General features: G+C 37.3%; 1 protein-coding gene across 1 annotated transcript; it reads right to left on the minus strand.

Annotated features, from left to right (window-relative positions):
- Positions 1 to 2,268: 2,268 nt before the first annotated feature.
- Positions 2,269 to 6,802, minus strand: LOC122719182 (NAD kinase 2, mitochondrial-like). The gene is made up of 5 exons (XM_043944796.1): positions 6,498 to 6,802; positions 3,923 to 4,007; positions 3,757 to 3,844; positions 3,117 to 3,287; positions 2,269 to 2,495 (listed from the first exon to the last, which is right to left on the minus strand). Exons 1-5 carry the CDS (start codon positions 6,800 to 6,802, stop codon positions 2,269 to 2,271), a joined length of 876 nt encoding a protein of 291 aa, XP_043800731.1.
- Positions 6,803 to 27,027: the final 20,225 nt, after the last annotated feature.

A 27,027-nucleotide genomic window follows, 5' to 3' on the forward strand; every position in this document is an offset into this window, starting at 1 on the left:
CCAATTGTGATCAGGTTCTCATCTTTTCGTAGATTATCTTTCAAATTAATCTTAAAATTAACGAGTATGGATTGTACAAGTATTGTGTATGAAGCTTGCTTTTCTAGAAGTGAAATTATGAGATCCTATGAATATATTCGTGTCCAATTGTGATCAGGTTCTCATCTTTTTTTTAGATTATCCTTTATCATTCAAATTAATCTAAAATTATGAGATTCTACATATATATATATTGGTGTCCAATTGTGATCAGGTTCTCATCTTTTCGTAGATTATCTTTCAAATTAATCTTAAAATTAACGAGTATGGATTGTACAAGTATTGTGTACGAAGCTTGCTTTTCTAGAAGTGAAATTATGAGATCCTATGAATATATTCGTGTCCAATTGTGATCAGGTTCTCATCTTTTTTTTAGATTATCCTTTATCATTCAAATTAAGTTTAAAACTAACGAGCATGGATTGTACAAGTATTGTGTATGAAGAGTAATTTTGCGTTTTCAAATTGGATATATGAAATTGAGAAAAATGTCTTGATTCCTTTCAATATCGTTGTACACAATTTTCCATAGTTTAGATGTATGTGTAAAATAGATTTTTAATTGGATTATCCAATCAGTCCAACAACCAGAGAAATATCCGTCCTGTGCACGAGCACGTGTGCACTTTAATATCTCAAAGAATTTATCGTCGCAAGTTCTGCAGGATGGCAATTTTTTGGAGTTCAATTTTAATAACAGTAAAGTTCTTGGCACACTCTGTCCGCATACGCATAAAAGCCTACTTTTACACACCCTTTCCACTCTTTTACAACGCTTGCTTTACGTGCCCATCCCGAAAATGTCCGTGGTAGGTTATTTTTCAGTATTCTATGTCTCACATATAATTTGAGAAGTTTCAGAGAAAGAACTCATTTATTAAGTTTTATTTTAATCTCCCTTAATTATTATTAACTTGATATTATAAATAATATGAAACACGCAATACAATTATTGTCAACAAATTTGAAGAAATTAAATTAAAATATCGAAAAAAGAAAGTGATTTAGATTTTATTCTAATACTTTTGTAATCTCTTCAATTATTTTTATCACTATTAAGATCTTCTTTTGTGCCCTTAGAATTGTATTACTGAAACGTATACTGTATTACACTGGGGTTTGGAACAGAGCCACGTATCTTTTTATTTCCTTTAGATACATCCTTCTTATACGTCTTCCTTTCCCATTTTGTAATTTCTGTTGTTTGGAATTTTAATCTTTCAACGAGCTTCGAAATTTTTCAAATACTTTTTCCTTCTTCTAGAGAGAAACGTTTATTTTCCAAAGAGATCAAATTTTAACTTAACATAATTCATAGTCAAAGAAACGAACGAATTCGAACTAAAAGAGAAAATTTCACGGTTTAATCCAATATCATTAATTTAATGGTAAATATCGAAATCGAAGAACACGTATATTGGACGAGTAGTGGTGGCAAATAAACCATCCTTGTATATCTTGCGGATTGTGTAAGTATCTCTGCATGTTTACTCGTACACACAAGCGCCAAGTATGAACACTTGATCTCGAAGGTTTCGAAGGGGGGTGTCTGCGGTTCAGCCGAAACCGAAATTACGGGGTTAATGGAAGTCTGGACGTGGCTGCCTTCCTTCCAAGGAAACGGAAAACGGAGCTGGAAAGGTATTTTCACTCTCCCTCTTGTTGTAAAAGAAAAAGAGCAGGTTGCCCTTTGCCGTGGAAATAACCGCCTCTTCCTATCTTTCGCCCTCAGACCTTCCTTCATTTTCGGAACAAATGCGCGCAATTACTTGTTACCTTGCCCTACGCCTCCGTCATTAGAGATAAATAAGAAATCGGGCTGCATTAACGGGTGAACCGGGAGATCGTAAAAAAAAAAAAAAAAGAAAAAAAGAAAGGTCTCTTTTTTCTTTTGGCTCCGTTTCTCTTTACGAAAACAAGAATTGTAGATTAATATAATTTGTTCGAGATGAAGTGAAAGATAAAAATATGGAAGATGGAGTAAAAAAATTTATTATCGTTATAAAAATATCGTAGATTTATAAATTTTTAGAAATACGAGAATTGTAATTTGATTAAAAGAGTGCATCAATTGAGTTAATATTTGGTATTCTTTTTTTTTTTAAATTTCATTAATAACGTTGATTGATTTAAGATTATCGCAATTTTAAATATTTAATCTTTAATTTTAAATAACTTTTCTGCAAGTACTTCGTTATGTTCGATTAATTAAGGGGTATGGTAATTGAATCATGTGAGAATGATAGTTTTCAATGAATATTCAGGTTTGATTTCGAAAGTGGCGACAACTCCATCGTTGAAAGGCATAGAGATGCTTCCGTCTATCATGATGCCAGCATCAAAGCCAGAAGACTTCACGGAAAGCTTGTTGCACTTTTGTTTGCTGGGGCAATTGTTTCTCTCGCAACGTGAATTGTGATGCATCTCGCGGATCATGTACGTCATGTTTAAATCCTCTGAAAAGTATTGTTGAAATTATTTTTCTCGATCTATCTATATATATATATATATATTTTTTTTATATTTAATTTAACGATTGAATTTTCTCTCTTAAATTTTTCTTACATTTTCTCGAATTAAGGCGCAAAATTTTCCCTAAAATAAATACAACTCTCAAATTTCTATAAATATCGTGCAATATTGTTTTATGTCCCCATAATTCAATTTTATAAATACTTTTAATTGGATTCTCGAGTTAATTAAAATGGAAATAAATGAAAACATTGCAAATTATAGAAACTCCATTAAAATAACTCTTCTTTCTCTACAGGATATTTCGTTTAATTAAATATTTTAATTTTAATGAAATTAAATGTTTAGTAAATATTTCGTATATTAAATTCAATTATTTCCATTATGTGCGGAAAAAGGATTATGATCAAGGATATATTTGATTGATAAATCTTATTGTTAAAATTCTATTGTGCGATATTTTTTACGATATAAAAAAATCCTATTTGAACATATATATTTCATATACATGTTGCTTAAATTGAGCATTTTGATAAATCAACAAAATTTGATTTTCATCTTATCATCTTATTACGATAATTATTAACGATTCGATATTGCATTACCTTCAGAATAGATGAGAGCCCGATGATATTTCTTCAATATTTTGTAAATTTCGTGGCGGCTTAGCTTTTGGCCGGTTGCAATTTCCACGATTTTTTCAACAGTTTCAGCCGACTGTATGTTTATAGTTTTATACCAAAATCGGGAACCCGTACCCGTGCAAATGCACATACCTAAACGAGGAGGAATTCGAATGGAATTAGATGTTAAAATTTTCAATTACTTAAAAAGTAAAAATAATTAGAAGTAGAAGAAAATTCGAGTAGAAAGATGCATTAATGAAATCGTTCAAAAAAGTTATATTTGTATATATATTACTTCATAAAACTAAACTTTTAAATATTCTAAATATTATTTTCTTTTTTCTATTAATTTTCCTCTTATCGTTAAAAAAATGAAACAATTATATAGAGATCGTAGCTTGCTTTCTTATATTTACATCTTTTATCATTTATCCCGCTTCAATTTTTATTTTTTATCTTTTTTAACAAATATTCTATTCTCCAAAATTTTTGACAAAAATCAACTAAAAAAAAACGCAAAAAGAAAAAAATATATAAAAATCAAAAGTTCAATAAATAATTCATAATTTATAATATTACTTTTTATTCAGGAAAATTATTTAATTCTATATTTACATACCTGAACATCGAATTTTGTACGATTTTTGTTCCTCGATATCAAGGAATAATGTAATCGGCCTTGCTGCCAAAAATTCCCCTATAAACACCTAAATTGATCGAAAAAAATTTTCAATATTTATATATACTGTACATATTTTCTTTTTAAATTTATCATGAAAACTAACTTCGTTTAACGCCAGCCAAGGTAAGGTCCTCTCACGGGGTTGAAGGGAGTCCTCTATTTTCCTTTGTATCGATCGTGTAAGAACTCTGAGAATTCAATTAACTTTAATTAAAGCAATTAATGAGATTGATCAATGGTTCGAGATGTTTTACATTCGTTTCTTTTTTCTTTTTTTCTCTCTCTTTCTTCCATTCACCGTGGAAACGAAGGTGGCGAGGAGAAGGAGTTTCGTTCAAGGAATAAGAATACGCGAAGCAACTGTGCTCGAGAGAAATGAGTATTTAATTTTAATGACATTAACGAGGAAGAATGAAGGAGGAAAAGGGAACGAAGGAGGAATGGAAGGTAACGAGGAACAACAAAAGAGTAACGAAATTGCACCAATTGATATAATTATATTAATATCGATATAAATGGTTTGACCTGTGTAAAACGAATAATTGATAATTGATGATAATATTAATTGATAATAATAATAACGTTGATTATCAATATCACAGAGGATATTGTACGTATTTTGAGATAGGTCGATAAGTTTTCTCGTTTTTTGTAAGTGAATGAGATTAATGTCATTTTTATTTTAATGAAATCTTTCTTTAAACAAATAATTTTAAACTTATTATTTTAACATGTCTTATAAAAGAAAAGGTATTATATTATTAAAGATGTAAAAATAAAAGGAAGAATGAAAGTAGTGAAAAAAAACGTTGTGAAAATTGAAAAAAATATATATGCATATAATGAAAATTCCATAATAAATTATTGTTAATATTTATTCGCTAATAATTTCGTAAAATTTTCTATCAATGACCAATGTTCTGTTAGATTAAATACATAATGGATGATAATCAAATAAAAGCTTTGACCGGAAATAATTCGATTAAGATAACGCACGAGTAATCAATATTCAAACCAAGTATTGGATATTATATGTATATTTGTACAAGTTAGGCTATAGAATAAAACTAGAAGATTTTTTTGGCCAATCGATAACTATGTTTTGGCATACACATTAATCACAGTTATAGTAACAATTTTTCTTTGATAAATTTGTTTTTCATATAAATCATGGTTCCTCGTAAATTATCTGTATATTGTAATTTATGTTTTATGTTATAATAGATAAATTCAATTATCAAATATATACGATAACGATATCAAAATCACAATGGAAAGTATGATTGAATGGAAAATTGTTTTTCTTTCTATAAATTATTTAAATAAAAACCAAGCCACTTGGTCCTTTTCTTTTTCTTTTCATATAATGGTGATTTTTCTATAGAGTGTAATTTATAAACTTTACTTCAATTGTCAAATTTTTATTAATATGTAACAGTTATATTATATCAAAACTTGATCATAATTTTAAACTTAAACAAACAAAAAAATAATTAACTTCTTCCTTTTTCTTTTAATTTTTAATAAATTACGATTTCTTTTTATACTACTCAATTTAAAATTTCCACATTCTTTGAACAATTTGTTTATATCAATTAAGAAATATACTTGTTTCTCTTCTTCTGTAAATTACCATTCCTCCAAGATTTAAAAAAATTATTAAACAGGCAATAATTATTAATTATTAAAATTATTAAAATGTCAATAGTATAACAAAATAAAACTGATATACAACTCGCCCCTCTTCTCCCCCCATTTTCATTCTCCAAACAAAAAGAAATCCAATTCTCCTTCCCTCCTTTTTTTCTTTTCTTTTATATTCATACATATATATATATATAAATTACGGTTTCTCATAAAATTTCCTTAATATATAATTAAAAAGTTAAGACTTCTTTGCACGAGTCGTAACTACACGGTTATTGTAATTTACAAGTTATAACTGCCAAAGTTCCGGGCGTGCAAGAGGTTATAACTCGAAACTACTCGTAGGAGAGAGGACCGGGCCGTGAAATGAAGACGCATTACGGCCTTTATGAAAATTCAGAATCGGCGATACGTACACCTTGCTTAAAACTTAAGAGAATAGATTGCCCCGTTATGCGATTCGTCCCTGGATAGAAAGGGAGGGAAGATACTTTGCCCGGGGAATTTTATCGTTTTTACCGTTGTAATTTAAAGTCTTGGAGAACCGCTGAAGCAACGTAAAGTTTAATCTTTGAAATGGAACCGGAAGTGGAAACTCGAAATGTGAGCTGAGTCAATGAAAATAAGAAAATATATTAAATTCTCCCCCCCTCTCTCTCTCTCGCTAATAATATCATGAAATTATAATTTTATCGTTGGAGGAGAGAAACAAGTATCCGTTCTTTTTCTTTTTTTGTTTTAACGTTTGATTTGGACGAAACGATACGTGGATTAATATGGAACTTCTTTATAATTGTTCGTCGAAATAGATCTATGATTTTAATATATTATATCAATTCAATTGGACGAATTCAATCTTTGAAATTGTCTCAAGGAAATAGGATGCACGAAAAAAGGGTGAACGTTGATAAGGGAAATTTCTCTACCCTTAAAGAATAATAAAAAATGCGCATATTGATTTTTGATCAAGGGATAGGACAAACTTAGATCGGTGGGAATAAGTTTTTTCTCTTCCCCTGCAAGTAACCTACTTGTGTCTTCTCTCCCCGAACTCGCGGCTCTTCTCGTGTATATGAAAGGGTCGTCTAAAAAGTCCCTCCCCGACCATTATCGTTTTTATACGACTCCTCATCAATGTATCGTAGTCTCCTCTGTACAGTTTCTCGAATATGCGCTCGATATCGGCCACGTACTTCGAAGGGACCGTGAAAGTGTTCTCCTTCGAGATATTTGGATTGATCCCGCATACAGGCTTCCTGTTGTTCGTAATTAATTTCGAGGCTAGAAGGAACATGCCGTCCCCGCCTATCGTGATCACCAAGTCTGCCCAATTCATGAATCTCGACGCGATTCCCATTCTGTTCGATAAAAGATACGGTGAATATTAAAATAAAGAAGTTTTGCTTTGTGAATTTAAAGAAGAATCGTTTGTTATAGTCGATATGCAGGACTTGTCTTTATACTATATACTTCTAGAAATTTATTTAATTAATTGAGAATAATATCTCGAATTCGAATATTTTAACAAAATATATTGTTTATTAAAACGAGTAAAGATTAAAATTTTATCTTAAAAAATAATATATATATATATATTTACTTTTACTTTCTTTTCTAATTTTTAGACTTAATTAATTGTCACAGAGTTCAAGCAGTTAATAACGCGTTAATTACCGAATTAATTTTACCAAACACGAGATATCTTATAAAAGAGAGAGAGAGAGAGAGAAGAAACGTGAATATTTTCCCAATTACATCCCTTTTTAATTATCATTGTTATTTTACAGAGAGATAGTAGATAACAAATCTACTTAAACTTGGTTATCCTTAATTAACATCCGAAATTAATTTCACCGAAAAGAAGATATAAAATAAAAAGAGGGAGAACGTGTAAGAAAGGGAGGAAATATTTCTGAGAGATACGTTCCATTTATATATATATATATATATATCCCTCCTCTTTTCTCTCTTCGTACGTTTGTTTCTGCACAAGCGCAGCTGTTTCATCGGGCATTAAAGTATATTACGTAATAACTCTTGCCGATACCTTTTCGTGATACGAAAACTGATGTCGAGCTTGTTGAGGACCGATATCAGATTTTGCTCGCAAGCAATCTGTCGTTGATGCTCGGCGAGGATATCATCCGGATTCTGGCCCTCTCCCTTCATCTTCGACAATATTTGATCCACGTTCAGATCGGGATTCTGGGATCGCAGGTACTCCAACGAGGTCAACTTGGACACGCACAGGATCCTTCGAGGACGATAAGGTGTATTGTTCAGGTAATTTAAGAATCTCATGGTGATTAGTTGATAAAGTTTGGGGAGGAGAGCGTTCGAAAAAAGAAAAGAGAAAGAAAAGACAAAGAAAAAAAGTGTTCTCGAAATGATTTTAAGGTTAGACGATAATTTAGGGGTTATGCACTCGGAGGGAGGGGAGGAGGGGGTTGAAAAAAAGGATTTATAGAAGCGTTGCGCGTCACAGTCACTTCGGATCAATACTAATTAAACGGGGGAAATTAGTTTGGTTTCGTTGTGATATTAAATATTGAACCAAGAGATTGTTCGGTTCTCGTTGCTTTCAAACCAAACACCCCGGCGTATCGTGTAATATTTAAACACCGTCCAAGTTTCACTTTATTTTAACGAATTGTTAACGAGTTCCCCTCCCCTCCCCCCCTCCTCCTCCTCCTCCTTGTTTATTAACTTGGAAATTTTCGTTCCAAATCGTTCTATAATTATTATCTCGATAAATCCGCGAGATAGCGGTTTATTGCTCCCCGAAGATTTATATTTTGATAATGTAATTCGATTTCGTGGGATCGAGAATGATTAATTTGTACAATTTATATATTTATATTGTACAATCTTTTTCTCGAACGCGATTATTTTAATTTCGATGATTCACGGTAATAATATTATCTGTACATAATTATGATGTTAAAATTACATTTAATATTTTCATTTCGAACTAAGATTTACAAAAGGGAAAATTTGATGGATCTATTTTTCTTAATTTACTTTACGTCATCTAGTAATCTAGTAATCGAAATAAAACTAAGAAGAAAGTTTACACTTATTTTCTCATCGTTCTCAAGATCGAGAATAGGAAAGCTTGATAAATCCACTACTTTCTGATATTCATAAGGCAATCATTTTTCAATCACAGATGTAAAATAACTCGATCGATTGAATTATCGAGTAATAATTCTATTCCAAATATACATCACAATACAATTAATAATCCAACAATTTTCCCCAAATATAAAATAACGATCTTCCACTTCTGTATCCAACAACAAATTTTCACAAACAACCATCCGCTTCCTCAACTTTGCAAATCGCATCTCGTCCCTGCGGGTTCCCAACTTGGCAGCCAGAGAACAGAGGCGGAGTGGCATCTAAAACTGATGACGAGGTTGCATCAGGGAAACGTGTTCTTCAGGATTACTCACGTGTCCTGGGCGATACTTGGCACTCAGGCCTGTAACCGGGAGCCACCAGGCCTCCGTGTCTTGCGCCCTGGCTTCCCTGGCAAACTTGGGGACCAAAGTTCCGCGAAATTTTCGTCTCAATGGACACTGACCATTAAAGCCACTTAAGGTATCACGATCTTCCCTTAAGCTCGCTCGTAAGGGGGATGTCTCCTCGGCCACGAAATATTCTTGACAACAACCACCAGAGATTTTAGCCAAGGGGGAGGAGGGGAGGAAGGAACTCTCGAAGAGTTCTCGAGTTTCCTTGAAAGCCGTCGTTTTTATTACAGCTTCGTGACATTTTTTTGTCCCCTTCCCCTCCCCCTCAAATTTCTCCCGGATACACAGGTATCGTACGTTGTTCATGTGCCGTTTTGGAAAAAAAAAGAAAAAATAAATAAAAAGGAAAAAGAGAGAGAGAGAGAAAAGGGAAGAAATTGTGACGCGTGTGTACGGATATTTCTCGATGGCGCATTTTGTACAAGGTTTTCCCTGCAACTGAAGAGAGGATAGAAGAAGAAGAAGAAGAAGAAGAAGAAGAAGCTCGTGGTAAACCCGTGATGGAAGTTTTCCGTGGATAACTGACCGGCGAAAGCCATTTACGATAGCGAAATGTTCTCTTAAGACCCGTTGTCGCGAAATATCCGAGCGATTTTATATTTTACGAGCCACGGGCGAACACTTGCTGTTTGGAACTTTGCTCAAATTCGTACCGTCCGTTGGATTCATGTATGAGCTGAGATGATATACGGCTGAAGGTAGAAGGAGAGATTTCTTTGCGCGATTATTTCTCCCTTTCGTATCTGTAAATATTTGTCAAATAATCGAATCACTCGATATTAATTTGTTTCTAATTAATATTTCGTAAGCCGAGAAAAAATTCAAAAGGAGAGTTAAAATTTTTGCGTTATTGGAGTTATAAGTTGTACTTTTTCAAGGCTGATCTCAAAGTGGATCGATAAAAAAAAGTAAATTTTCTTATAAATCTCGCGAAAATGCGGTGTCAATGCGGATATTATTCAACATTGAAAAAGTTTCTAGAAAAATAATAATCCTTACAACAAAATTCATCTACTTTTGTAACGATATACCTTTCAATTCAAATTCGAATTTAAAGATTTATTATCCATTTTCCATATTCAAGTGAACAAAATGTACAACAAAAGTTTATATATTTAAAGTTTGTATCATATCTACAAACATAATACAATAATAGACCACACATTAAACTTATCCTCTGTAATTATAATTACTCGTTTAACAGGGGTTGCTCGAACAAATACACGCGCATCCTTTTCTCCTTTTCTTTTTTTTCCTTTCGAACGTCACTCTTCCTACAAGTTTTCACGATTTCCTTTATCAATTTTCTAAATTCCATGCATATGCAACAGCAACGTTTAGGCCTTGCTAAGGCTTGGCAACGGTTTGGGACACGATAATTGTATTTCCCTAGAATTTTTTTTATTACGACATGACAACGAGCCACCCACCACAATAATTACACGTCGCACGCAGGTTTCTAGCTCGAGGGGGGATGCTCCAACTCGAGCCTCTGCTTGGCCGGCGACGGCTAACTTCGCGACAAACTTCCACTCTCTTTCTCTCGACACAGGTCGAGCAAGGTTGAGGCTGACCAACGGGGGCCACTTATGACGATACGCCGCCCGCGGCGTAGAAATTTGCTCGGCCAACTTTTAAGCCCCCAGTCCCCCTTCCGTCCACTCGATTTCGAGGATTATTAAAAGAAGAAGAGGGCCCGATCCAAGATCCGATTCCTCAAGTAATTTAAATTGTTCGAAATTTTTACCTAGGATAGGATTTGGGTAAATCAGTTTGAGAGGTTATGGAAAAATTAAGGATGAAAATGGAAACGATCGAGTTGAATTTAATATTTTGTGAAAATATTTTAATAAAAATTATTATTAATTAGGAAATAATTTTTAAATTTTTATTATTTACGAAGAAACAAGAATCGTATATTGTGATTTACACAGTCGTAAATTAGAGATTTAATTTATATTTTAATACGACCACGAGATATATCGAATAATTTCTGTGTTTGAAATAATCAGAAAATATGTTTCGATTATTCGTATTCTTTATTTATTTTTGATAACGTTTTTGTACGAGGTTATTTTATTATGGGGGTCAGTATATTTTTTTTAATTGAAAAATATCAAGTAAATATCGATAATCAATTAAAAAATATATACGATTAAATGATTTATAAAATTGTAACAGTAAGTGAATTTACTTGTAAATTAAAGTTAAAAGAAATTCTTGCTCTTTATTTTGTAAGGTTAAATTATTTATATTCGTTACGAGTATTAATTATTTTCTATTTTTTTTCTTTAAATAATTAATAGAGGAACTACGTTACACTACGTTTGCAATTAGATGTCTTTGTTATAAATATGAAAATTACGAGAGCCAACTTACCAACAAGGGATCGAAATACCATCTTTTCCTCTGCACAATCAAGAATACAAAATAAAAAGGTAATTCGGATTGTAAAATCATTTTATATCGTTATAACGAGATCCTTGAAATTATACATTCGTTATGGTTTTCTTTAATTTTACATTTACATGTATTATAACAGTTACCGAATAATTTAAAACAGATCTAGTTTAGATCGTTTTATCGTTCCTCTCGTTTTATCGTTTTATCTTGTGAAATTTTGAAAAAGAGGCTCGTGTCACGCAAAAATTACGCGCATTTTTTGCACACAAGAATTTTTAACCATGAAAGTAGACGACTATTGTAAATAAAAATATTAACAAGTGACATATTTATTAACCGTCGTTTGATTACTATTGTAATTACTTTTTCTATCTGTAACGAACAATCGTTATTAAAAGTTACAAATTTATTTCTTTTTTCCACGAATGATTTATCCTTAATTTTTTTTTTTTTAAAATAAATCTATAGAATAATAATTTATTATTCGAGATCTTTCGAATCTTGCGATATACATATAGTTGACTTTTACTAAACTATAAAAATGATAAGAAAAATATATAAAAAAAAAAAAAAAAAAAGAAGAAAAGAGGAAAGAAACAATTTAGAGCAAAAACCACTTTGCATATTTATACTTTCCTTTATTTAAAATGAATAATTCCTTTATTTAATGTCACATTTCTTTAATATATTTCGAAACAACTGTTATGTACAACAGAAGGCCTTGACATCGTAAGTTTAAGATTAGCTTTAATACCAAAATATTACAACGATTTAATCTGAAAGTATCATATATACGTCAAGAGTATCCCCAAGAGTTGTAGGAGTAACAATAATTGGATAAATGATTCGTCCTGGCACAGCAGTGTATATTGTTGTAAGACCGATAGCAGTTGATCGCTTTATTGTAATAATTGTATATATTGTTACGATAGCAGCAGCTCCGCAGGTAATGCTCGAATTGAAACGAGTAAGCGCTAGTCGACCAATATTCGTTCCCGGCTCTTGCAAATTGTTCCAAATCGTTGCGATAGCAACGATTCCGTTGATCGCACACCTCGCAAGAGAGAGTCATATCGCTTATCCCCGAGCAGATGTATCTGCTCGGTTGGGGGCAAAGCAATCTGCATTCCTTGGGAGGTCTCCTAGGTTTCTCCAGCCACATTAACGAATGCCCCGTTATCGTACCCATCTCGAATATATCCTTATATTGTTTGTACTTCGTTACGTATCTCTCTATTTCGTTCCTCATCTCCCTCGAGTCGATGGCTATGTCTTTGGTCGAGATGGGCTCGGTCTGCGTGCTCTCCACCCTCTCCTCTACCTTCTCCTCTTCTATCTTATCCGGATATTCCTCTATCTCACGATCATCTATCTCGATCAATTTTGCTTCCTCGTCGTTCGTGATTATCATTGGCGCTGTATCGTTACCGTTCACCAACTTTACAGTCGTGTTCTTCCTTATAAGCGTTTCGTCGTTTATCAACATTTTATCGTTCAACAATATCTCGTTTTTCGCCACTATCTCATTTTTCGTAACCAATTCACTTTTCGGCGATACATCGTTCTTCAAAGGTATTTCGTTCCTATGCGCGACGTCGTTCCTCACCGATACTTCATTTCTCGGCGGCACTTCATTTCTCGGCGGCACTTCATTTCTCGGCGATATTTCGTTTTTCGGCGGCACCTCGTTCCTCCCCACTACGTCGTTCCTCGCCAACACCTCGTTCCTCGCCAACACCTCGTTCCTCGCCAACACGTCGTTCCTCGGCGTTACCTCATTCCTCGCCACCACTTCGTTCTTCGCCACTACCTCGTTCCTCGGCGTCACCTCGTTCCTCGCCAATACCTTATTCCTCGCCAACACCTCGTTCCTCGCCAATACCTCGCGTATCGAGATTTGCGATTCCGATTTTTTTACTGGTATTTCGTTGTCCGAGTCGTCCAATTTGTCATTCATCGACCTGATCCTTCTCACGGTTTGCGAGGATTGGGAAAATTGTGTCAGTATCAAGTTGGGGCAGGAATTTTTGCACATGATTTTATATATCTGGGGCGCGATACAAGCGATCTTTCGAAATTGTTTCCCATCGTCGTCGCAGCCAGAGTTGTTGACCAGCTCGGAATCGCTCGGTATATTGACGGCCTTCGATCTGGCCGCGTGAAGTATCACGCATTCGTCGTCGAGAGACTCTGGCTGCGGTTTAGGCAATTTGCACTGGGCGAAGATCGAGGGCAGTTTCGTCTTCGAGTATATCTCCGTGGTTATGTGCACGTTGTCCGTTTTCACGATTGACTGGATCAAGGCATTTTTGTTGTCGGGCACCGTTATCACGCAATACGTTTCCGAGCAATCATCCTTATCCGAGTTTATCAAGATTGGAATCTTGCCTGCCTTCTTCAGGGATATAACGGTTGTCGGATTCTCGAAGGGGTTAACGTGCAATTCCATCGCGGCTTCGTTACCAAGCTCTTATCCTCTTTAATTGTAATAACTGTTTACAGGTATCGCTGGAGGATAGGAAGAGTTGGAGTGAAAATTATAAGCACAGTAAGTTGTTTTTCATGAATAGAAATGTTTCTTTGAGAGAATGAAGTATTCATTGGGATGCATGTTTGGTTAAGTAACCATTTTATGATTATTCGTGTTCGTTTCGGTAACGGTGTCTTTTCTCTCTTGTTCGTGTAACGTGATACGGTGAGAATGTTGAGCGGAAATGATCGGGTCGCACTTTTAATTTCGAAATGTGTTACATTGTGTTTACAGGTTATGGGTGTTCATGTCATTTATCAATAACGAACTGAAATATGTTTCATATGGAATATTGTTTCGTTTTTATGCAGTGAATATAGGACATTGTTACAGCTTTTTCCATTAAATAATTGTATAATCATATATACGATTGTGCGTAATTGGGATGAATCGTAAATGATCTTTGTGAAAATGAATAATGAGAGGATAATATTTATAATTTATGGAAAAAAAAAAATTAAAAAAAATTAAGCGAACGATATTATGATAGAAAATATATATTGTCTTTATGTTAAAATTAAAATTTAATGGATACACATTTCTTACCATTATCAAAGCCATCACTTCCATTTTCCGCAAGGTCTGCAGAATGTATAACTTGTATCTGAAAATTAGAAACTCATTATCATTCCCAATTATTAATTTTTAATAGTTTTATTAAAATTCTAGCGTTCGAAAATTTTCAAGTATTACAAAATACTTCCTCGACATATGACTTCTTTCTACGACAACGACAACTTGCAATCTTTCTCCCTTGAAAAAAAAATGAAAAAATACCGATAACATTGTCCAATAATTCACCAAATTTTGATACATTTATTCAATGTCACAAAAAAATAAAAAGGAATCTTTAATCAAGCAATTTTTCGGGATTCTCGTTTCCATTTATTTTACAAAACGTGTATTCTCTTCAGAGAATGAAAAATTTTCTCCAATAATGCTATCTATCGAACATCTTCCCCTCTCCATTAACCCTCTACTATATTCCCCTCTAAAAGTTGCACAACCCTTAACCAACCCTTCCACCATAAGCAAACTACCCTGCCATTTACACGTATAATCAATGGAATAAACACATGAAACACATGATTCCACTCTCATATAGAGCTATCGTGACAGAGAGCTCGCTGGACGAACATGGTATTACGAAAAGATCGATTCTCTCGATCTGGGGAGGATACTCTTGCTTCACGAAGGAGAGAAGAATGAAAGAACTACCGTAACGCAAAACGAGGCAAATACATTTCTTTAGACATAGCTTTCCCTTACTCGTGTTCGTGGAAATATCGTGTCGAGGTGTATAAGTCCTTTCCGATGGATGAGGATACGGTTGCCTCACTGGTCGATGCTCCATCTCTCTTATCTGTTCAAAATCTTCATCGTCATCGTCGTCGTCATCTATGAACAGCCGTCTTCGAACGGGCAGCTCCTGGAATATTCGATTTCGTCAAACCAACGCTTTTATCCATTTCTTTTCATTTCTCGATGAATTAAAAAAAAAAACTGTGAATTAATTCACAGTTTCATTCACAATCGCTCGAAGGGATATGGAACAGCAGGGGAACGGTGATTGTAATAATAATAAAATAATTCGATCGGTAAACCATTTCCCCTTACTTCGAACTCGAATTCATCCTCGTCCTCGTCCTCGTCTATGTCCGAGTGCAACTTGATGCTCATCATAACCTGCCGCTTTTGGGTGCCCGTTTGAAACTCGGACAAAATTTGGGTGAGGATCGTGTTCGACGTTTGCATCTGCACGTTCACGTGAGTCGTGGCTCCCTCCAAATCTCTCGTGTATTCAAGCGGTATTTTCGTTTGCACCTGGATCCTCGGCAGCCTCGACGTCTCCATCGGTGAAACCTCCGCCTGCTCCGCCATAACCTGCTCGGGCGAGCGAAACTTGGCCTCGGCTTCCTTCCTCGGGCTCGGTGTAACCCCTTCCCTTTTCTCGACGGGTGTCCTCTTCGACCTCCCCTCTTCTTTCTTCTCCTCGTCCCCCACGTCGCTCGTCTCAATCAAATCCTCCTCCGTCGTGGCCGTGGCCACTTCCTCCGGCACATCCGTTGTTATAGGGCTCTCATCGCCCGTGTCCACGCGGCTCTCCTCCCCCTCCGCCCTTTCCTCGCCTCCCTCGGCCCCCGCCTCCTTTTCCTCGCCCGGCGATTCCTCCCCTGTTCTCGCCTCGGGCGTCTCCTCGGCCGCAGGCGCCTCCGGCGTCACCTCGGCCGCAGCCTCGGGCGCCTCCTCGACGGCAGGCGCGGCCTCCTCCTCGGGCGTCGCTACTTCCGGCGTCTCCTCGGCAGCGGGCGCTACCTCCGGGGTTACCTCGGCCGGTGGAGCGGTTTCAGGTTTGGGCGGGGGGGCAGGCTCTTTCCTGACAACCTTGGGCAAAGCTGGGGGGGCCACCGTCTCTTTCGAGGGGCAGGCGCACACGTCCCCTATCCTACCAGACACGTCCCTCAGGCTCGGGGTGCATATCACTCGTATCTCCTTCACCAGGGCGCATTGAATGGCCCTGGAGGGCGGTAGGGGTGGGGGGGTCGGTTCCGGAGGGGTCCTCGGCGTCTCCGGCCTTACCGCGGGCTTCCTCGGAGGCGGCGGTGGGGTTCTCACGTCCGGGGGCCTGACGGGCCTGGGCGGCGTGCGCGGTGGGTATCTAGGCGGCGTCCATTCCGTGGGGGGGCTCGGCACTATTCTGCGGGGGGGTGGGGGAGCGCGCACAGGCGTAGACACGTATCTCGGCGCCCACTCTTCCCGCTCGGGGCTGGGCAGGCTCGGAGGGCTCGGCACCACTCTTCTCCTCACCGGCCTCGGCTCGGGGGGGGTAACCGGCTCCTCCCTGGGCAAGGGGCGATACATGGTCGTTTCGTCGACAAGGTCTATCTCGGGCGGCATCATCCTCCTCCTTGGATCCGGTAACGGGCGGTAAATGGTGGACTCGTCGACGTCCTCGACCTCCTCGATCGAAGCCATCTCGATCGGCCTCCTCGGGAACGGGGGCCTCTCGTACTCGTCCGATATCTCCTCGATCGACTCTATCTCTTGGGTCTTGTCCACCGCGCTCGTGATAGATATTCCAGTTTGGTCCGGGCTTATCGTTATCCTGTGATACGTGGTTTCCAACGAGGGTGGGTAGATGGTGGTGTAGGGTTCGAGGGGGTCGATCGTGGTGTCGACGAAACTCGTTTGCACGCTCACGTCCACGCGGGTGATAGGCCTGCTGACCGCCTGGGGCGCGTTCGCCTGGGGCGGATTCGTCTGGGGCGGATTCGTCTGGGGCGGGTTCGACCTCCTGACCACGATCTGTTTCGTTGGATTTTTCTGGACGGCGTTGCCACGGTTGTTGGACGATCTCGGGGTGGAGTTCGTTTGCTTCTTCCTCTGATTGAACGAATCCCCGCCCCCCTTCGTGCGGGATCGGTTGCATTTGAGCAGGCCCAACAGTTGTTCGGGAAGTGGGTCGTTGTTGCAAGCGTAGAAATTCTCTCGTATCCCTCCGCACAGGTAATTATCCGTGTTGGCCTGTATCTGTTCCCGCGTGTCGCATTCAGGCTTGGAATAATTATCTGGAAAACAAGTCTCGATCTTTATATCTCGAACGATTAATGATTCGTTCTGTCGACGATTCTGTTCACGAAATTATTATAGGGGGAATCCTATTTAATTAATTTAGTTAATTGGACGATGTTACGATCGACGATATTGCCACGAGGGCAATATTGAAAAGATATGAGATATTTAAAATATAGGTTGGAAAGGAAAGTATTTATTTCATGTCATAGTTACAAAATATTTTGATGTATATGCATATATATATATATCTATATATATTTATATATATATTTGTTATATATTTCACCGCATTTTAGGCGTTAATTAAACCCCCACACTGCAACCCTGGGCGATTCCATGTGATTCCTTCCTTTCTCTTGGAACTGCAACGAGTGGTTACAAATTCCTTTCTTTACGTGTATCCTAAAAAAAAAATTTTCCAAAACTAAGGAAACTGCGAGGTGTTTCACAACAATTCATGTGTAAAATATTTAAAAATAAACAGGATTAACAGAAAAACCGTCACGGAATATTCTTGCACGTGCAGTGTGAGGGTGTTGCAAAATATTAAGGGTACCCATAAATTGTCAATTGTCCTTTTTCTTTTCGATCTTCTCATTATCCGTTTATTATTATTATTATTATTATTATTATTATTATTAACTTATTATTATTATTCTTACCTGTGTTTCCAACAAAAAAAAAAAAAAAAGAAAAAAAAGAAAAAGAAAAAATTTTCTCTCATTTCAAAACAAAATGGTGGGCTACAAATACTCGGAAGAACGCATATCATCGATCGAATTCAACAAAGAAAATTTACGATATCTAAGAAAGGATGCTTCAAAAGATCGAGGAAAATAAAAACTTTGAAAATAAATAAATTCAATCTCATCTCCATACTTTTCCTCGTACCTACGCATACGTTTTTTAGTGAAAAAAAGGAATACAAAGAAATATGCATATACACGCATGGCGAAAGAAATCGTGGATAAATGAAGATAATACGCAGAAAACCGGTTTGAAACCGGTTCAATTTTCTTATTCGCTTATGGGTACCCCTAATAAACATATTTTTCAATTATCTTTGATTATTAAAATGGAAACGTACTTTGGCACATGGGCGTTTGACAATCGGGAAGTCCATCGCAACACATGTTTCTACAGCAATGGTCGCACTTGTTCGAATCCTGGCCTATATCTATGTCTTGCCAACAATCGTACGCGCATTTATTGCATTTTTCCGACTGACTGAATTGGTCCATGTATATAATATTGCTCGCGCATTTACTGCACAAATGATTATCCTTCGGCAATGTCTTCGATCGTTTGAATTTGTTGGAAGTTTGTTTTACGATCTGACCGATACCCGTCGTCGCCTTATTCACAAAAGACTTGTACGTGTCGTGCAGATGCGTCCAAATCTTTCCCTTTCGTGAGTCCCCCGTTAACGAACTATGCTCTCTGTGCTCGCAATGCTTGCTACATTGCTCCTGCTTCCTCAAGTACGGATCGCTTCCTGTCGATATTCTACAAAGTTTTTCGTAACGTTATTTGTTTTAATTATTTTTTTTTTTTTTTTATTAATCTAACATTTCAAATAAGTTTCGAAGGAGAGACAAGCGTTTGCCAACGTCAATTTTTCACGAAAATTTTCGCGTTATTAGATTATAGATTATTCAATTTTTTTCTTTTTACAGATATTCACGATACCTCTTTTTTTTACATCATGTTACTTATTATATATACATATATATATACATCGATATCGTGCACGAATTTTAATAATAATTTTATTTATCGTATTCTTTCAAAAGCAAACGATAAATATAAATAGTATTGGAATATTTTCAGATAATTCTGTACTTAAGAGCATTAAGTAAACCCTTAACGAAATATCAACGAATTATTCTCACGAGATAATAATATTTTCCTACATCTTATTAAATACATTAAAAATAAAAGGAATAAACACTTTGAAAATTAACAAATTATACCATAAAAAAAAAAGGGAAAAGAGAATAATAATAATAATAAATTTTTGTTTAAGAAAATCGATGATCCGACTCACTTGCGCACAGGCATCTCCTCGAAGGTGATGGAGCGTGTGTTCCTCATCTCGGTCCAGCCTTCCTGGGTTTCGACCGTGCAATTGTCGACGTACAGATTCATACGCGGCATACCGTCCGAGTAGCTGCGCTCCATGGCGCCAGGCCTACCCTGGCAATTAGGATTGAACTTGGCTTGCTCGCTCTTCTTAAACTTGTGCTTGCTCCTGAAACAATCCGACTTGTTCCTCTTCACGGAGCAATGCTCGCTCCTCATGCAATCGTCGATCAATTCCATGGAGTCGCAGTGGAACGCCTGGGCGGAGTTTAGGTTGCACACGTTCCCCACGCTCTCCCCGATCTCGACGAACAGACTCGCCTTGGACGGCGTGCACTTCCTCGAGCAGAACGAGCACGTGGAGTGGTCCGATCTGGCGCAATTCTGCGCTTTCGGGCAGCTTCCGAAATGGACGTGTTGCAGGCATTGTTTACTCGGGTTTTGGTAGTCCTCGACCACCTCCATCTCGCGGGGGCAGCAACAGTCCTCCTCGTTGTTTTGCCACGTCGAGTTGCAGTCGTTGCACGAGTTGCACGAGTTGCAATCGTTGTTTTGCATCTCCATGACGTACGACTCGCACTTGCCGCAACAGTTCTCGAAGGTGCAACGGAAATTCTTCCCCTCCATCCTGTTGCCACAGTTTTTCGCTTTACCCCCGCACATGGCGTGAATCACTCTTCGTTTGTTCCCTGATTTTAATTCCGGTTCCCTGTCACGAACGCGACGATAAGATAGAAATGAACGTTTGTAGTAATTTTTTTTTTTTCTTTTTCTATTCGTACGACAGGTCTGCAAAGATTAGAAAATTGTCATTGGGTAAGTTTGAAACTTGAAAGGGATGAGAGTGATCAGAGATGAGATTTTTGATTTTTATATTTTTGTAATCTTTGTCACGTATTTAAGTTGTGTAAAAAAAGAAAAGCTGAAATAACTTTTGATTATAGATTAGAATAATTTTTATTGTTGAGATAATTAATAATAATATTAATAGTGAAGGAGGGAGTAATCAAAATCTAATATTATTTATTCGTGGGAATGCTATAAATCTGGAGATCCTAATATTAATGGAATTAATCAATTTCCAAATTCACCAATTAAAAATGGTATAACTATAAAAAAAATTATTAAGAATGCATGATTTGTTACAATTGTATTATAAACTTGATCATTACTAATTCATGATCCTGGAGAACTTAATTCTATTCGAATAATAAATCTTATAGATGATCCTAATATTCCTGATCATAAAGCTAAAATGATATATAAAATTCCAATATTTTTATGATTTGTTCTTGAAGAAGTAGTTTGGATTGTTAATCGTGATATGACAATGGGAAGTGAAAATAAAAATTTCTCTATATTATTAAAAAGAAATTGATATGACAGTTTCTAATTTTTATATAAAAATGGATTTAAAGAGTCGTATACGTATAATTAAAATAGTTATCTCGTTAAATCTTATAATTTTCATATGCTTTTTTCCGTATCCTCCAAAAAATTTTTGTTTCAATATATTTTTATGCAGTAAATTATTCGTTTGTTTTTTTATTTTTTAAACGGTCGTTTTTAAACGCTTATATCACGATGCATTTCTCTGATCAATGATTTTTTTTTATCACAATTCGAGAACTGCCTGATACCATTGATTTCAGTCGATGACCCAGATACTAGGCCTCCAGCTATTGCGAGGAGGTATCGCATGATTCTACGTTTGGGTCATCGATCTCGTACGCGTTAAAATGTTTCAACGGACAAACGTTATTAGAAACTAGTGAAACAATTTATCGAAAAACAAAAAAAAAAAAAAAAAAAATCAAGTGAAAATAATTTCAACAACAACGTGAAAGAATAATTTCACGTTGTAATTCCAGATGGAATTGAAAGAACTGGAAGAAAAGAAATATTCACAGAAGAATCCATTAATAACAAGTCGACATTTTAATTTTCAATATTCAACTATTAGCAACGCAGTTACTATATTTCTTCTTATTAATTATTGCCAAGTTTTTCTCTAAGAAGAACCAAGTGAACAAATTAAATACATCTAGAAAATTCGTTTTAAAACTTTTCTTCCAATTCTTCCAAGATTCTGCTCCATAATATATATTCTGCTACATAATAATATATTATTATGTATATAATAAAAATAAAGCGATACTAACTTTTCGCAGCACTTTTTAAACGAAACAGTGTACAACGGTTTGTCCAACTTGATGTTCTCGCAGGGTTGTTGAGAGACGATGTTTATATTTATTCCACTTTTGCAGTTCTTGTGCGTATCGACGTGAGTCACACCATTCCCACTATAATTATCATAACGCGGATTATCTCTATTATCTCTGTCCTCTCTGTTGTCAGCGAATTCTTTCGAGTTTCTCTCGGGATAGCAGGGCTGATAGTCTCTCATACGCTCGGGCGTCACGCACTCCCTCAGCTGGACGGTCTTCTTGTGTTGATGTCCTGGATTGTTGAAACTCTTCGAATTGGTGATCTCCAACGTTTCCTTCGGTTTCACCGTGTCAACGTCTTGGCTGTTCTCGTTTTGATTGTTTTCTACGTTGTTCGAAACGATCTGTTGCGATTCCTCCGTTTCTTTCTTACTTTGAATTCCACTGGAATCCATCAGGCAACGGGCTCAAATCTACACGCCAATACACAAATTTACATTTTATTCGTGGAACGTGGTGGGGCACGATTATGGAATGGACGGAGGATTATAGCGTTATTACCAATATTATTGGCGTATTACCAATATTACCGGGCCAAGGGACACGAACAGATTCCGATAATTTGGTAAATAAATTAATCGATGGACGATCGAGAATGAATCGGTACTGGAGAATGTTCAATGGATTGGATCGCTTTGATTGTCGGATATCGTTGCCTCGCTTTTTACCGCATTATATTATCAATTTACGACGATTATACTGTCCTTGTGCGAACTCATATTGCGTCCAGTAAAATGGGTAGCATGCTCTGCAAATGTTTATGCGGTGTGTAATTCGGTTAGAGATGGCGATTCCGATACGAGTGGGGGATCCCGAATGATCGTTTAAACGAGTCCTGCTGTTATCGAGAATCATTGTGCAAATTATGGCAATGATTTTTTTTTTTTTTTTTCTTTTCGTTGCGCACAATATTCGATATTCTTATTTCGTATTTTTTCGCGAATTCCAATCTGCAATCAACTTCTTTCCTTTTTTTTCTTTTTGCAGTCGTATATGCTTGATCATCCGAGGTCGGTCGAAAAAAATCGAATTCCATAATTTTAACGAGATAACGAGATGGTAAGAAACGGATTGCATGCTTGAAATTCGACGAATTAATAATCAAACGCGATTTCTTTTCCAATCTCTATGGGGAACAAATTTCTTTTCTCAAGGAATTATTGAAAAAAATTGCTCCCCCCCGCCCCCCTCTGCTCGAATCTTCTATTTCGATCCTCGCGAATTCTCACCACTTTTTCCCCCCCTCCTACGAAAATATCTTATCTTACTTTACTTAAGCCCATTTTTTTGTTTCCCTATTGTTGTTAAACAAACTTTCCACCAAATGGGAGAGGAACGAACGCACGGAACGGATCGAATATGTTATCACGATGGATGAAGAAGGTGGAGGAAGGAGAGGTGGATGAAAGGAAAAACCCACGGAAATACCGCGTTTTAACCATGGATCGAAATTTACACACAAATGTCCACGATCCTCTGCGTAGGACGGTGATCGAGGAATGGCTAGTTGGCGTGATTCACATGGACAGTTCGCGACGATGGCCGTCAAGTAAGTCACATTTTCGAGGGTGCGGTGGGAGGTGGTCTGGATGTTGAAGGTTTTTAGTTTGGAACTTGTGAAATTTGGAAATTTCCGGGGTTAGTTGTCATTGCCGAGTCGAGGGGAGGCCGAAAGTTTGGTTATGAGAGAAACATTCGCGACTGTTATCCTGTGGCGCAGTTATCGCGCGGTGTATTTTTACGCTCGCGAGCGCGCGTGTACGAGCATGATCGTGGCCGCTTGTCCGCCCCACATTTCGGCGGGCAGCTCGAAAACAAACGCCGCTAAAAATCATGTATGTATATATATATATATATATATATTGCATATTTTCGTAGCACGTTCGGCAAATATTATATACGAATGTTTATCCGTTCGTGGGCTTAAAAGAGAGAATTCTATGAATATTTGGGGAGGGGAGAGGGCGTGATGACCGTGATGGCTCGATGCGTGTGGTGGTACGTGATACGAATACGTTACCTTCGAAAAAAAAACGCTCGAATTAGCATGGAAATTACCGTCTCCGCGAATGGTGCGGATTAATGCTTCGCGATACCGATTCCCCCCCGCGTCATTTTGCGATTGGAGGGGAGGGAGAAACGAATGAGATAACGTTTCTAGAATGGAACGAGAATTTTCGACGAAAATATTCGAGATTCCAGGTAAATTGTGACGCTAAAATTGAATTATTCTAATTGATTATTCTACAATTGTGGAGAGATATTTTTAATTATTTCTTTCATATTATTCTACGATAAATTGTAATAAACATTCTTAATAATTCTTTTAGAATTTTTCATGCATTTTCTCTCTTTTTTAAATTTTTTAAATAATAATTTAATTCGTAAATAAATTCTTAAAGAAAACGAGGTAGAATGTTGATGGATCGATGCGGACGAAAAGCGCACGACACTATAGCTCGAAGAATAATTTGCAGAGAAAAATCTTCTACGAGCAACAGGCAAGAGACTTGTTCGCGATTCCTCAAACGCAACTTGGTTTCCTCAAGTAATGCATCGCTCTTGCGATTCAGCAATCTCGCAATTTCCCGCAAATACTCACCGTTACATCGATACCGGTATATTTATATATATATTTCGAGCAACATTTCCCCAACATACACATTTTTTCCCCTCGCATTTTTAATATTAAAAAATAAAATCTACAACTTCCTCCAACAACGTCGACGACGCGAACATATACGTAACATTGGTTCGTGGATGGAAAATATAACACTGTTCAACCATTATTTCATCGTTTCAAAACACTCGTAACGGAGATAATAAATAAAATTCAATTCAATTCCAAACACCCTCCCCATTCATTTCGATCCAATAAGAGGATATCTTTCTTTCTTAATTAATCCCGATTCGCGAGAAAGAATCTTCTCCGAGCGAGTTTTGAACGGTTCATCCGTTTACATTTTCTCCACGTCGTTTCTTTTCCTCCCCCTCCCTCGTCCTTTGTAACCGCATTGTAAATTTTTCTTCCCTTTCGACGTTACGTGGCCGCAATTTCTCGCGACACAAAGGGCGCGCGCCGCCATTGTCGCGCAAATTGGAAAGGGAAATAAATCATTGAAGGGAACTTAAACGGTTCGCGGCGTTCACGTCTCTGCTGCTGAAAATAATAATGGCGCCCTCTCCTCTAATTAAACTGGCCGATATACGCGGATCCATCGGGCAGCCGGCATTTAAAAAATTTACATCGACGACGAGGCCTCCTCTTCCCTGTCGTCCAACAATACCATCCGAATATGCAACGAAGAGGGCATGCATAGACGTCTGCATCCGTGCAAGCGTTGTTTCCACGCTTTTTCCCAGTATCGGAGAGAAACATTGCATTTTTTTCTCTTTCTTCCTTTCTTTTCTTTCTTTCTTTCTTTTTTTCTTTTTTTTTTTTTTTTTTTTGGTTCACGTTCGTTATAATTTTGCATTGTTTACCTTACGCGGATAATCCGACCCCGATGAAAAACACGGGCGGCTCGCCGCTCTCAGGCAGAGCCAGCCGGATTATAATTTACGGCTTTTCACGTTTAATTCGACGCCGCTGCGTCCTAACAGTTGCCCGTTCGCGTTTTCCTCGTGTTGCTCGTTCGTTGCTCGTTTTTCCTCCCTCCCCCTTGCGCCCGTGCGAAAGTGAGTTACCCTTTTAATAGAGAAATTGAAACTGCGACTCTTTCCGCCCTCTCTGGGAGGAAGAGTGGGGGAACGAGACGGGCGCGTGAATTCGAATTAGCCGTCGTTCAGGAATTTTCTTCCCTTCTTTTTTTTTTTTTTTTTTTCCTTCTCTATATTTTGTTCTCCTCTCTTTTGTTCTTATCGCGATGCAATCATTTAATTCTACTACGTTGTTTATTACTTTGACTTTTTGATCACGTATCGATCGACCTTTCCTTCTCCACCTCGCGAGATTTCTCCAATCTCGCCTCCTGTTTTCTATTAATTTCGTATTAAATAAAATTCACGCCGCGAAATTTTAAATTTTCTATCTATATATCGTTTCGTTTCGTTTTGTATCCCTTTCGAACGAATTGAAAATTTTTCTTCAGACACGAGATATCCTGTATATACGTGTGTGCAATAATTTGATGCATCGTACCCCTACGAGACGAGTATCCATATGACGGATCATCACTTGACGAATCGTGGCACGAAACGTACGTAGAAAAGCTCGTGCAGTCTGGCGGATACGGCAGGGGTTGAGGTGGTTAGCTGTCGCGTATATAGTGATGGATGTCTGGAGGTTAAAAATTTCGTAGAATCTCTCCCGTCTGCCCTCTCCGTCCCTCTCGTGATATTTGCGAATCTATCCGCCGCTACATTTACACCCTTCCCCGAGGGGGGGCTAACTCAGGGTTGGTTAGTCTTCGAGGGATGCGTTTCACGCATCCATGGAAAGAAGCAGACTTCTTGCCTCCCCTTCTTCATTTTCTTTTCCCTTCCATTCGATCGTCTTGCTCGCCCCTTTTGATCCGCGCCTTCGCTTGTCCTTCTCGGCAACGAGAGAGGGTTAGAGACTCCTTTTTTTTTTTTTTTTTTTTTTCGAAAGACGAGCCATAAAATTGTATTCCACGGGAAGGAGGAAAAGAAAAAAAAGAAAAAGAAAAAGGATCGAGCAGCCTTCCAACGAAAACGTTGAGAATCCTTCGAATGTATTTTGTAAAGGTAATCCGTGGCCGCTTTTCATCCACGGAATGAAACGTCTCGAGTGGGGGCGGGGCGGCATCCGGCTAAATTTCATCCCGCCGAAAATTTTGCATCTGAAACGTGAGAATCCTTGCTTATATATTTTTATGAAGGATATAATGGGTGATGTGTGTATTTCAAACGGAATTGGAATGGAGTAATTTTGAGTAGAATTTTGGATCGCGAATTTTTCTCGACCGATTTCTCGCCTCGATAATTTCCTCGTTTTCGTTGTGTTAAATAAAATTCACGCCACATGGATTGTGTCGAATTAGGATAAGATTGGTTTTATATACGTATATAAATTTGGAAATTTGTAATATGGGAATAGGAATTTTTAAACAATTATGATTTCATTGTTGGTATCTCGATTTTTTAATCTTTTCTAAACTTTTTGAAATATTTCATACAAACAATTATTTATGAGTTTAATTATGTCGAAAAAATGTAATTTTTCTCTGGAACACAACAGGGGAGC

Source organism: Apis laboriosa, unplaced genomic scaffold (assembly GCF_014066325.1).
Source record: "Apis laboriosa isolate Shangri-la unplaced genomic scaffold, ASM1406632v1 scaffold70_cov154, whole genome shotgun sequence".
Lineage (NCBI taxonomy): Eukaryota > Metazoa > Arthropoda > Insecta > Hymenoptera > Apidae > Apis > Apis laboriosa.

What these genes read in the sequence shown, in the direction of transcription:
- LOC122719182 (XM_043944796.1), bottom strand. Translation starts at nt 6,802, where the DNA reads ATGAATTGGGCAGACTTGGTGATCACGATAGGCGGGGACGGCATGTTC. An exon ending in CTTGGCTGGCGTTAAACGAA is followed by an intron (nt 3,845 to 3,922) that starts GTTAGTTTTCAT and finishes CGATCAATTTAG; the next exon opens with GTGTTTATAGGGGAATTTTT. An exon ending in GGCTCTCATCTATTCTGAAG is followed by an intron (nt 2,496 to 3,116) that starts GTAATGCAATAT and finishes AATACTTTTCAG; the next exon opens with AGGATTTAAACATGACGTAC.